This window comes from Camarhynchus parvulus, chromosome 4 (assembly GCF_901933205.1).
Source record: "Camarhynchus parvulus chromosome 4, STF_HiC, whole genome shotgun sequence".
In the NCBI taxonomy this organism is placed as follows: Eukaryota; Metazoa; Chordata; class Aves; order Passeriformes; family Thraupidae; genus Camarhynchus; species Camarhynchus parvulus.
In genome coordinates, this window is record NC_044574.1 from 26412727 (window position 1) to 26425608 (window position 12882).

At 38.8% G+C, this 12882-nt stretch overlaps 1 protein-coding gene across 4 annotated transcripts in view; it reads right to left on the minus strand.

Annotated features, from left to right (window-relative positions):
- Window positions 1-12882, minus strand: part of FRYL (FRY like transcription coactivator) — a 161872-nt gene that overhangs the window by 132656 nt on the left and 16334 nt on the right. For 3 of the 4 annotated variants that reach the window (XM_030947152.1, XM_030947151.1, XM_030947150.1), the window contains exon 1: window positions 1242-6726. The exons of the other annotated variant lie outside the window; for it this stretch is intronic. In XM_030947152.1, coding sequence (XP_030803012.1) covers window positions 1242-1416 — 175 coding nt within the window. In that variant the 5' untranslated portion in view covers window positions 1417-6726. Of the gene's footprint in view, window positions 1-1241; window positions 6727-12882 lie in introns of those variants that run through there. 4 annotated transcript variants of the gene reach the window in all.

Below are 12882 nucleotides of genomic sequence, written 5' to 3' on the forward strand. Positions count from 1 at the left end.
TCAGACACCATGGGCTTCTGATCAGTTTTCATAGGCAGCCATAATACTTGATTCTGTAGGCAGCCTTCAGTAACCCACAGCATTAGAACATCAACTTGTTGTAATTTGCTGCGCACAGAAACAACTTGTTTAAAACATCAGAACTGTCCCTGCTTTCCTCAGCTGCCTATTTTACTCAGCCTGATGCACTGAAAAAAGTGGTTCATGTAACAATCAGAAAGGCTAAGAGATGTCTTTCCAAGGAAATCCTTTTCTCCCACCGCCACCACAAGCCTAATTCCCTAAGACTCTAAGTTCATCCCCTAGTAAGACAGATGAATGTCTCCATCTCCCACCACTGCAGGCAGACAGGAAAAAAACTGCAGGTAAGGAAAAAAATTTAAAAGCCATATTAATTCTTGAAAATATCCAACCACACAGTGAAGGGCAAAAACTACATCTGACAGCCAGCAGACTCCAAGACCACAAAGGCTCAAGACTGCACTATTTTAGCTGAAGGCAAAAAGGAAAAAAAAGTAAAACTCAATTTTCCATTACCACCCAGCTGTACTATCTGAAAAAGGAACATGAACTAATTCTATTTTTTATTAGCACAATACACTAATATTTAGCCACTAACACATAGTAAAAAAAAAATTTAAAAAGAAATCATATAAGCAACCTTACCCATGTTCTTGAGGTTAAAAATTCTCTACACAATATCCATATTCTTACTTTACTTATTTACATAACATGTTGACTAAAAATGTCAAAACACTAAAAAAGTGAAACATATACTGTTTTGAGTCAAAAAACCACTCAAAAGGAAAGCCTTTGAAAACTTAGGGGATCAAAAGACAAGGAGAGAAAAGATGACACAAAACTCACATCTTGCACTACAGTCACAGATCTCTGTGTAGCACACTTCTGTCTAGACAACTTAGTGACTAATTTTATGTACATTACAGTTTAAAAACTTAAACATATTCTTATCCCAGAAAGTGGAGGGGGAAAAGCTACGCAGGCATGCAAAGACAAGAAGTCCTGAAATTAGAAATCCTGAAAAATTTCTTCCACATAGGTCACTAACAAATGATAATGTGTCCATGATAAAATAGTTCTAAAGTTCAAGACACCATAGTCACAGGAACTCTGATAAAAAGGCCTTTTATAATCAAATTTGTCAATTTAACAAAATAATCATGATCTGAAGGAAGAGCTTAGCAATCAGTTTCCACCAGGTTGATGACATGGATACATACAGTAATCAGGATGTAAAACATGTGTCTCCTCATCTTCATCTATTGTCTGTCCTAATGAAAACAGCCTGACCCGTCTCATCTTCAGCAGCCTTGGAGAGCTCTCACGGGCTGTACTCCCAACATCCAGAACATCTCCAGAAGCAGCAGTGGGAACAATTTTTTTCAGGAATTCCATTTTTACATGCCCTCTGTGTCCTCAGCAGTTATGCTCCCCTTCACAGAGCGTGGCTCCCACATGAACTTCCTTGAGCACAGAGGTGGACTTCTGGTGATGTCATGTTTAAACCTGGGTGGTGCCAACAGCAGCGTCAGCTGCCAGCCAGCTGCTCCAAGGCAGATTCGAAAGACATTTCACTGTGTGGACTGATAAGAAAACCAAACACCACCAAGCCTATATATTAACCAACTCACGCTAAACTCTGCACGCCAAGGAGACACTATTTAGCACTGCAAAAGTTTTAAGCCCTAAGAAAATTTGCAACATATTTGCAAACTCATATCTGACAGAGTTCAATAGCTCTTCATTTTCATGAAGCGCACAGAAAGTGTTCTTCTGTATTTGAAAGATAACACTTATCATTCAGAAAGTCTAGGCACTTTGTTTTTAAAGCTGGCGTACAACATCACCATTCACATTTTCACATAGTTTTAGCCGCTAACTACAAAAACACTAACTTTTATTATATTTATGTGCTGTTTTGCAGGGACTCTGGTGCTATTTTTACCACTTAAAATATTTGCACCACCTTCCAGAAAACTACAAGTACAGAAATAACCTGTCTCTTGTCCAAACATCCACTTTATCCCTAGGGCTACTTCTCCATACATGCCTGGTTTAGCTGAATTTTTGGGTTTTATTTTGGGAAGTTTAAATGTTGTTTTATATTTAGCTTAAAGAAGCCAGAAAGATGACTTGCATTTGGAGAAGAAAGTTCAAGGACAAAACAAATAAATTATCATAGAATAAGAATGTTCCTTAAGGCTTTCTAAAATTGGGAATACATATAATTGTTTCATTTACAGTATACTTTTATTTACTACACTTAGAGTGGAGATAGACACTGTACTAGGCAGTATTTCTACCTCATTTACCACTGAAGACTGTACACACTGCCCAGAGGAAATACACTAAATACTCACTCCAAACATCTCAGTGGCAGCCTGCATGATTCTGTTATTTTTATGAAGGCAGCACAGGGTCCAAGACACTGCTGAATGCATGCAACACAACTATCCAAACTACACATGAAGCACAGCACACTTCCATACATTCCTCAAAAGAAGGTATTTAATCTGAAATTCACTACTGTTTAGCTCTTAAAAAGAAAAAAAAGTCTATGAAAGGTATGCAGCATAACATGTTTTAGGTCTCAGAGTTTCAGTGACATGCTGACAAGGGGCCTGCTCAACTGGATTAAGCTGTCAGTCTTACTCAACTGCCACGTATGTTGTTCAGAATGCTACAACTTGAAAAAGTTGGTACAAGTTCATTAAAGCTGCCACCCAAGATATTTTTTCAAGTTCTATATAGACTGAAAATGTCTTTTCTATTCAATTCTGCATTAAAATCCCCAGATACTCAAGTGAGTCCAAATTCCCCTTTTAAATGAATATAAACATCTACACAATTTTTTCCCTATAAATGAATACAAAATTCTGACCTTATCATAAGAGACATATTGCAAGAATACCACTTCCTGCAGGGAGATCAAGCAGAAAAGCCTCCCTATAATGATTTCATTCACAGTGTTTTACCCACAATACAAAAAGAAAACACAGAGAAGTGGGTTTATGCATTTTCATAACACTAATAAAGATACCACAAAGACAATTTGTGATTACAAGAGATCATGAGTCATTACAAGCTCAAGCCATCATTTATTCATAATAGCATTATTTTCTATATAATTCCTTTTTTTTGCCCTTGAAATCTTGCCACAAAGCTACTTTGCAGTTCCTAGCACTTGGGAGCAAGAGAGCAATTCACATGCTTTTGTGAGACTGAGAATGCTTCCAACTATCTACCTGCCAAACTGCAGTTTGCAGACTGGGCAACCAGATATTTCACTTCATAACTATCTTAAATACCCTCTGAAAGGCTCAAACTAGGAATCAAAGTGCTGTTAACCATGCTGGGGAGGTTTTATTATGTGTGTGGACTCAGGGTGGAGTCAACATGTGAAGTTCAAGCACCTAGTGCACCACTTAACATTAAGTGCACAAGGTGTGACATTTTACACAACATGTGGCATATGTTAATCACGAATTTAAAAAACAATTAGGTGTTGAAGCTATATTTTTTGCAAAATTAGAAAACAATAGCCTTTCAAGTAATAGGACACATAAAACACAAGCAATAAAAACCACCCTCCAGACATCACATTTCAAGCTTAAACCTGATAAACTAATAAAGCTTATACAAAACAGATGTATCAAAAAGCTTTTGACTGATTTTTCCTTCAGAGTGGCTTTTGACTCTTAAGAAAAGAACAACAAGAAGTCTTCTACAGAAGATAGCTGGGGATACACACATGTATGTTTATACATAAATATGGATGGCTGGAGGTTAACTCCAGGACTGCCATACTTCACTATATTCTATGAAAACAGTATTTTATAAAAAATGAAGGCAAGATACAAGGTTTATGTTTTTGCCTTGGTATGTCATTTCACATATACTCCTCCCTCACATTTGTTCTTACCATCTTCTTAAGCAGTACAATGTACAATTGTGGGTTCTATACAACCTAAGCAAATTTTACAGATTATCTGCCAGTGTAAAACATATCAGAAGTCTTACAATTGTTATACCTAAATTCATGTTCAAACAAAACCAAAACAGGCAACAATAAGCCTTATTCAATAAATTTTAACAGAATAAGAATAATAAGAATTTTTAATTCTTATTCTGGAACCTCTAAACAAAAAGATTTTTTAAAATAGAAGATTTGCTCTTAAAACTGTTATATGTATTACAGCAAGTTCTTTGATGCCTTTTCACATGTATTCCACTTTGGTTACACTCAAAGGATGACTCTGACTTTGCACTGAAGTGCCTGCTGAAGTCATTCAGGCTTCCCCTGCCACAGTTCTTGATGTTTGTATCACTAGCTGGCAAGATTACATCTGAGCTCTGCACCTCTCACCAACAGGAGTCCACATTAGCAGAAGGGATTGCAAACAGATCATGAAACATGCAGAAGTGGCAGACCCAGTGGATGATCACAGCACAACAGCACTTCTCAGAGCACTGTCTCCTTGGATTAGACCTTCCAGAGCACAAACAGCCGAGCTGTTTGGCAGGGGTGCATAGAAAGCCATGTACATGGGAATTCCACTGAAGCAGGTGAACCTGCTGATGGAGGAACATCCCAAAAATAAGAAATACTGAAAAACCAAAACATGGTCAATGAAAGAAAGATCCATGTGAGAAAAAACTACTTGCAAGTGACTTGAATTCACATGTGCAGAGAATTCCTAAAATTAGCAATAATAATAATAAAAGACAATTATAAATCAGACAAGATACTGGGAAGTAAAATTTTGGAAGACTGCCTAGAGGGTCTATAGCCTACCACGAACAACACACCATTTGACAGGACCGAGCATCATTTGACAGGTCCGAGCATCATTTGACATCCCAAGCAAGCGCGCATTGCAAACCTACAGCTTTGCAACACGAAGTGTTTGTAGAACTACCCCACTGTGCCAGAGAAACGCCAGCCCAGCCCTACCTGCTGTGGGAGAGGGGGCAGAGGTTTCTTTTATATTTACGGCGTAAGGCGGCAAGAGGGTGCTGGAGGAGGGGGGGAAGCGCGGTGCCCCGGTCCCAGAGGGATCTCTCCCGGTCCCAGAGGGATCTCTCCCGGAGCCCCGCGCCCCCCGCTCCCGGCGGGCTTTGCCCGCAGCGCCCCCGCGCGGCCTGAGGCCGGATCCCGCTCCGCCCGGCCCGAGCTGCCGGCCCAGCCCTCGGCCCTCACAGCGGGCGGCCTTTAACTTGTCAGGGCCGCACAGACCGCCCTGGCACAGCAAAGAGGAGAACTGCGCCCGATTTCACGGGCCCCCGCAGAGGGCAACAAGTTCAGGGGAGCTTGCTTAGCACGGTGGGAACGTATGTTCCAAGATACAACCGTGCTAAGGAAACTCCCTGCCCACTCATCTCTGCCAGCCACTCTGCCAGCCACCCTGGCACCACCTGAGCGGGGATTAAGGCCCCTTCGCAGCTGCACGCCCCACACTCACAGTCACCCCACACTCACAGTCAGACGAGATTTCCCTGTAGGCTCTATCCCAGAGTTCCCACAGCAGAGTTTCAGACGTCCAGATCCTTAAAATAATTTAAGGTGATGCAATAATTAAATCACAAAATAACAGCGGGAGCTGGCGCCTCAGAGGCGGGACCCTGAGCAAAGGAACCCCTGGGCGTTTGTACCCTCACAGTGCAGGCGCAGGGACGCCTGGGGTCCCCCAGCTGAGACCTCGGCCGCCTGTCTCTGAGTGTCCACCTGTCTCTGAGTGTCCGGTGCCCTGGCTGGCACCACAGCTCCCCGTGCTCCTCATTGTGCACAGGGTCTCCAATACATGTTCTCTTGCCTCAGGCTCCTGGCTCAGCAGAGCCCAGCTTGGACCTGCACAGAGCCACATGTGAGGAATGTATTTCTCAACAGCCATGCTGGCAATATGGCCATCGGTACAACCACGCTGGCAAAGGACGCAGCTGGAGGCATTCCTGTGCCAGCATGGAAGTTCACACTGCAAACCTTGGTGGTTTAAAGGTCTTTTCCAACCTAAACGATTCCATGATCTCCCCTTTAGGTAAGCACTGCTATGGGGTGGGTACATCTATTGGCACACAGACCATGTGCTTTCTCCCAGCTTTTCAGCCACAGGACAACATTAACCGGACACTACAACATGTTTGGGATACAGAGTAGAGAGGCTCAACTGATGGGGTGATTAAAAAATGGTTTCTTGCAAAATCAGTCTCATGGAAGGGTGAGACGGTAAGGTTGTTACATCCAATGCCATCACATCAAAAGCCATTTTAAATCTAGTTACAATGTCTTTTATATATTTCTTATCCAATCAAATACTTCCACAAAGCTTGCTAGCATCTTCATAAACCAATCATTAATTGTTTTACATGATTTTGCCACAATGCATCTCTTTTTATCCAATCATGTAACTCTACAGAAACTTATTGCTGTATCTTCTACTTTTTTACCAACTCTGTAACAAGTTCCATTACTAGATTTTAAAATTTTCTACTATCTTGGTTAGCATATTTATTTGCTTACTTGAGGAATATTTCTACTTGCTTAAAACATATTTCTGCTTCAACTACAAATCTTTATTCTTCTTTGTGTCTGTTTCACTTTTCTGTTCTAAACCTTCAAGCCTTCTCCAAGGTCTTAGGTCAAACATTGTATCAATCTCTATCTCTGAGCTTGTATGCTCGAGGCCTTGGGAGCTCTCTGTGCCTGTATTTCCCACAATGACACAGCAAAAAAAAAAACCAAAAAAACCAAAAAAAAAAAACCAAGAAAAAACCACCAACATTCCCCTGCAAAAAAAAACTCAACATCCCACCAAAACAAGAACCTAAAAAGCAAAACTATCCTTCCTGCTGGGACACTGGTACTGGAGGCATCACCAAAGGAGTTTCAACAGAAAGACCCAGCAGCATAAGAAAAGGTGCAAGTTCTGCCTTTTGAAAGACTGAGCAGGCCAAGTGATGCCAAGTGGTCCCTATCTGTTTGCATCTCTTCAGGAAACATTAATATTCCTTGAGATTAAGGGTATTAACTATACATCCCATACTGAACATAGCATATAAAACATATTAAACGTAGCATTAGTGTGCACCAAATAAACATGACTGTTTTCACCAACTTCCTCATTTCAACCTGACATCACTGTTTCATGTGGAAGCAAAAAAAATAAATATTTAGGAGAAAAGCCCAAGGACAGGAAGTGTCTTCTTGATGCTTAGAAGAAAAGACAAATTTGTAAGACTTTGTAATAGTTTGTCATATCCCAATGGAAAAAGTCTACTCTTAAAAAAAGGTTATGATGCAAGATACACAACTGAAAGCAGAATAAAACAGTAGAGCTAGAAATCCAGCCTACACCTATAAAGAAATCCAGCCTACAGGTATAAATTAACAGACCTACATTAAACTCACGAGAGGTAGTGGGCACTGGACATCCATGTTTTATACCTGCTAGGCAAATAGTAGGACACTCATAATTTAACACAAAAGCCTGCATGGGGTAGGGAAGACAAACCCTGCTTCTTCCTCTGTATATGCTGCATTTTTTTAAATGGAAAGCCTTTTTGCTTTAGAACTACAACTGTTACATAGTTTTGAACAAAGAACATGGCCTAGAAAAACACACACATAGGGAGAAAACAGTGTATCTGTCATGTTGTGGTGTCCTCTCATCTTTTGGCAGTTTGCACTAACCACTTGTAAGGACCTAATATATTTAAAAGAACCAACTTGCCATGTCTATTTCAAACTTTAAAAATATATTTAAGAGGCCATCCCTCATATAAGTTACACTTAACCTTACAGTTAATTCCTAAGCTACTTGGCATTAATGGTTTCCTTGGTTCTGTTCAACTAATGTTATTTCACAGAAAAAACCCAACCAGGGACAAATCAATGTACAATTTTGCAATACACTCTCTATATCAGTGCAAACTTACAGATATTATTTGGCATGCAAAATACTTTTAAATTAAGCCATTTAACCTTTCTATAGTTTTGGTTTACTCTTTTTTTAATGTTAAAATGTAAATTGTTTCAATTATCACTTTTCTTAGACACACCTAGCTATTTCCTGAGAAATGAAAGAAACAAACAACAGGCAGTTTCTCGTAAAGTTTCACTTTTCTTTCAGTCACTTAGGCTGTATTTATTTGCTTTAAATGGGGCTGGAGATCCTTTCGAAGCAAGTTGTGGGGCTTTTTCTTCAGAAGGTTTTGAATTTCCGGGAATGATTTGAGGGGGAGGTTTCAGAGTTTAGCTTTGATTGTCTAGCATGAGAATGAAAAAAGAATACAAACATCTGTCAAAATATATCCATCAGCAGTTGAACATAAAACTGTTACGTTCACTGACTGAATACTGTATTAGTCTGTTGAACAGAAAAGCCCCCAAATTCTTACCATTTATGTATTAAATAACTGTTCTTATCTTGAGGTCACATGCAAGAATACAATGCTTTCCTGAACTCATTAGGAGTTCCTGAGAAGAGCAAGGTATTGTCTACCCCACAGCTCCTACAATCCTCAGTCAGGCTTCCTGTTGCTAACCTCTTGCTTGTTCCAAGTACTGATATATTGCACAAGATCTTCCAAACTATGTAGCATAATCTGAACCATACCCATTTCCACACAAGTAGAAACAGCAAGAGAACACATTATTACACAATCCCATAACAATAGAAGTGGCCAGACCTTTTTTCTTATAAAATAATCAAAGTGAACGATGACAATCTTGATGTTGATATCTCTATATAAAAGACATTAAAATAAGCAACATTTTAAAATCAAAGGTTTGTTACCAGAACAAAAATGGTAATATTGCTGTAAAATTGGATCTCTAAGGAATTGAGACCTGAAAACTTTTACCTGAAGCTTTTTGAGTGCTTTACAGAAAAATAAGAGTTGCCAATTGTTAATACATAGAGCAGCCAGAAGAGACAGTAAGTAATAACCAGAGACCAAGCACACATGTATTTCCAGAATTACTCAAGAACAGTGAGTCAACATGTATTTCTTAAACAAAAATTTGGGCTATTTAGTTGATTTTCACAGCCATTGTCATAGTCTCTGTTAAAGAGTTTCTCTAGCACTACACAAAAGTACACATCTGTAGAAGAATTTCCTCACATCTGAATGGCCAACTTTTAAAATCATGTTGAAAGCATAAAAGTCAAACAGCATGGCAATCTATATTCCACTGTTCAAAATAACCACCATTCCAATCCCAAAACTGCATATATCACACTTATCTTGCTTCCCTTACCAAGCCTAACCTAATTGTAGTTCATTGCTTAAAATTTCATACAAGGCACACATTGACCTTGGGGAACTATCATTATCCTTTTTTTCACTGTGACTTTTCTCCATCGCTTCTATTACTTGGAAAAATGTTTTAAAACAAACATGCTTAGTGAGTTTATAGGTTAAGCTCCGTTTGCAATAGCAATGAAAAAGCTCTCAATGACTACATTAAATACAGGTTCTGTCTTGGTTTACACCCATCCCATCTATTTTAGTTCTTCTCTTCCAAAATTAACTGGGTTCTTGAAACATGGCCACAGAAAGTTTAATCTACATGGCAAAATAGAAAGTGGAAACTCATATTCAATCTACTTGAAAGAAAACCCAACCTACCTGGGTGGCTGCATTCACCAGTCCATTCATGTGAATTGACATGCTCAAGTCTCTGCTAATTTAGGCTCTGTTATACACACCATAATACTAAAACTCTGAAACTCTATATACATTGTATGGATATAACATATGTATCAGTACATGCATTTAATAGGTTTCCTTTTGGTGTTGTCTCAGCCAATGGGCTGGACTGTGAATGGAAACATCTGGGTTCCTGTCTCAAGGAGGAGGAAAAAAAATCAGTAGCAACAACCAAAACAGCAGATACTGCAGAGAATGCTCCCAGTAGAATTCCACATGGGCCTGTGGACACCACAGTACCGTAGCTTTAAATACATAAATATTTACAAAATGTCATTAATGCTTAACATAAAACAAGAAAAGAGGCAGAGAATTTGCACTTTTACAATTTCTATAAAGGAAAGAGAATGGCTATCCTTTAGGTTTGGTGAGGTTTTGGTTTCAGGGCTTTGAGCACAGGAGAGGAAATTCTAACTTTCATTGTCAGATGAAATCTAATTTCCTGTTTGGAAAAATACAACATACTTGGATGAAACAGGGGTCCAACTAAGGTACGAAAAGTTCAAATTTGTTTCTAGGAAGAAGAGGAGAAAAAAACTCTTTAAGTTTGAAACCAAACAATTTTTGATTATTAGTAAATAACTAAACACAGTCATTAAATGCACTGCTAGAATAACTAATTCTCAGTATATCAAAGTTGCTAAGTAAACAAACACACAAAGATGAAGGAACTACACACAAAAGATTGTTGAGGCCACCCAAGAGAAAACATCAATTTCTACTCTATACGGAACATTTATGTACTTATGCACAACCATGCAGATTTATTTGCTAAATATAGCCATATTATCACAGTACAGCTTATCAAATTGAAGAGCGGTAAACAAGATGACCAAAAAAATAAAATAAAAAACCCAGAAGCAATACACAGCACACTGACTTTGCAACTTCAGAAGGACAGTGAACAGACTTTGCTTAAAAGACAGCAATCAAGGTGAACTTACTGTTCCTACACTCCAGCTCTGCTGCTCAGGCATTCTGACAGCCAGCTGGGGGCAACAGCAAAGCTCAAAAGGCACTTCCACATATCAGTAGTTCTACCCAAGTACCACACCTTAAGGTGGATCCATGGAACAGACATACTAAGAGTGGTGGCATACTTTTTATTCACACATATCATAAGATTAAAAGGATTATTCTAATTTCTAATGGCAGAAGAAACATATGCAAGATTAGCATGTATTGTAAAAGATTTATGGAACTATCCCTATTATGGAAGAGAATTGTTGTATTACCTACCTGAAGGAGAGGTTAAGTCTGTTCCTGTCAGAAGCAGGAAGGAAAAAAACACCTGCTTTTGAAGAGGAAAGAGAGGGAACTGAAACTTAAGGACCTGGCTGAACATGATCACCAAGGAAGGGAAGAATTCCTTTATTTAAAGAAGTGATGCTCCAGTCATCTGATGAGAACAGAAAGATTAAAGAACACCTGAGTGCTTTCTTCACTTGTGACTTTTAATAATAAAAGACTAGTAATTGTAATAGTGAAACAGAAGGATTCTTTTCCAAAAATTTTCACAAACTGGAATTAAATTACTTCCTCATTAAGGAAATGTTAAAGAGTGTAAGAACTGTCATTTTGTCTATGCTAGGATTACCTTTCATCACTCACACAGAAGAGCCAATGAAATGTGGTTAAATTTAAGAATAGGAGCTAAGTACACCTGAAAGGGAGAAGGCTCCTTTCCTCACACAACCCCATTATTCCTTCTTTACCTCTGCTGTATGTCTTAGACTGAATCATTATATTCTTTAAGGAGTGGCTCAAATTGAAGAACAGTTCTGCATCAGAAGTGAGGCTTGCTGCACTTCATTATGCAATTCTGAGCCAGAGCATTACTTAGGAGGAACTAACCATAGTAGAACAAGAACTTAATGACCAGTGGTTCACTGTAGATGGAAATGGCCCTGGGCCAAGTGAGGCAAGATGTATAAAGCCCTGATGAGCAGGGGCACAAGGGAGGGCAACTCAGAATTTCCACTGGAAAGCTCTGCAGCTACCTAGGAGATATCAGAAGTAGCTGCATCACTTGTGCTTTACCAAACCTCTGAAAAAAAATCATTTTTCTTATCTTTGACATACTTGTTTTGTTTAAAGACATACAGTGTTTTCATTAGCTGCTAACCAAGGAATAAGCATTTTCCAGTTCCTTAAAGATTTCTGATTTGCATTCCATTATATATCACAGATTCAGACTGCAATATGGAGTCTTTACTGTAACTTGTGCAGTTACCCTACACCTTAAGGTAGAAGTTACTGCCACTTTTAAATTAGGCACCTCTCCAAATGAATTGCTTTCAAGCAAACAGTTGCTGGCTGCAAATGGAGAACAGCAGCATCTCCACAACCAATATATAACAGCTGCCTGACCAAAAAAAAGCATTAAAAATGAGGGTTGAAGATATATATGGTTACAAATAGCTGTATATATGTATGTATATATACATATTTTAAAAGGGCTGTAATAGTGCAATTTTAAGCAAGAGCAAAATTACTTAGCATACAGAGTTCTTCTCCACAATATTTCTGCTGATGCATAATGAGACTGCTAAAAGAAATCCACCACAGGTGTAGCCCCTTTAAAGGCCAAATGTATTTAATATTAGGTGCTAATAAACACCTAAAGGTTGGGCCTTGTATATTATGCTCAATACACAAGGAGATTACATTTTAAAAAATGTGGTCAAAAGAAAAAAAAAATCAATCACACTAAAATTTATTGTTCATTATCAAGATACATAGCTGTTCTTTATGCCAGAAAATAATTTTTAAAAAAAGCTTTACAAAATCTTGAAAACAAAAATTTATGAATGTTGAAGGCTGCCTAAAAAGGAAACCCAAACAAACAAAAACAAAACACAGAGTCCACAGAATCCTAGGAAAAGTAAGTCCTAAGTAAGGTTGAACAGGTTTTTTCCCCCTCTAATCTGACAGACACTTTCCCATTTCACAGATTAAGCAGCTCTTCTGTGTCCCTATTAGATTTCCATCTGCTGGGGTTTGTTTGGTAGATGCACCTCAGATGTCCCACATTGCTTGAACAACATGAGGCATGGAGTGTGAGGCATTCTGCAAGTCATTTGTCACTACAATTAGGTATGGTCTACAAAGCTCTTCAGCAGAAACATCCTCTCTAGTCAGGCATCAGAGTGA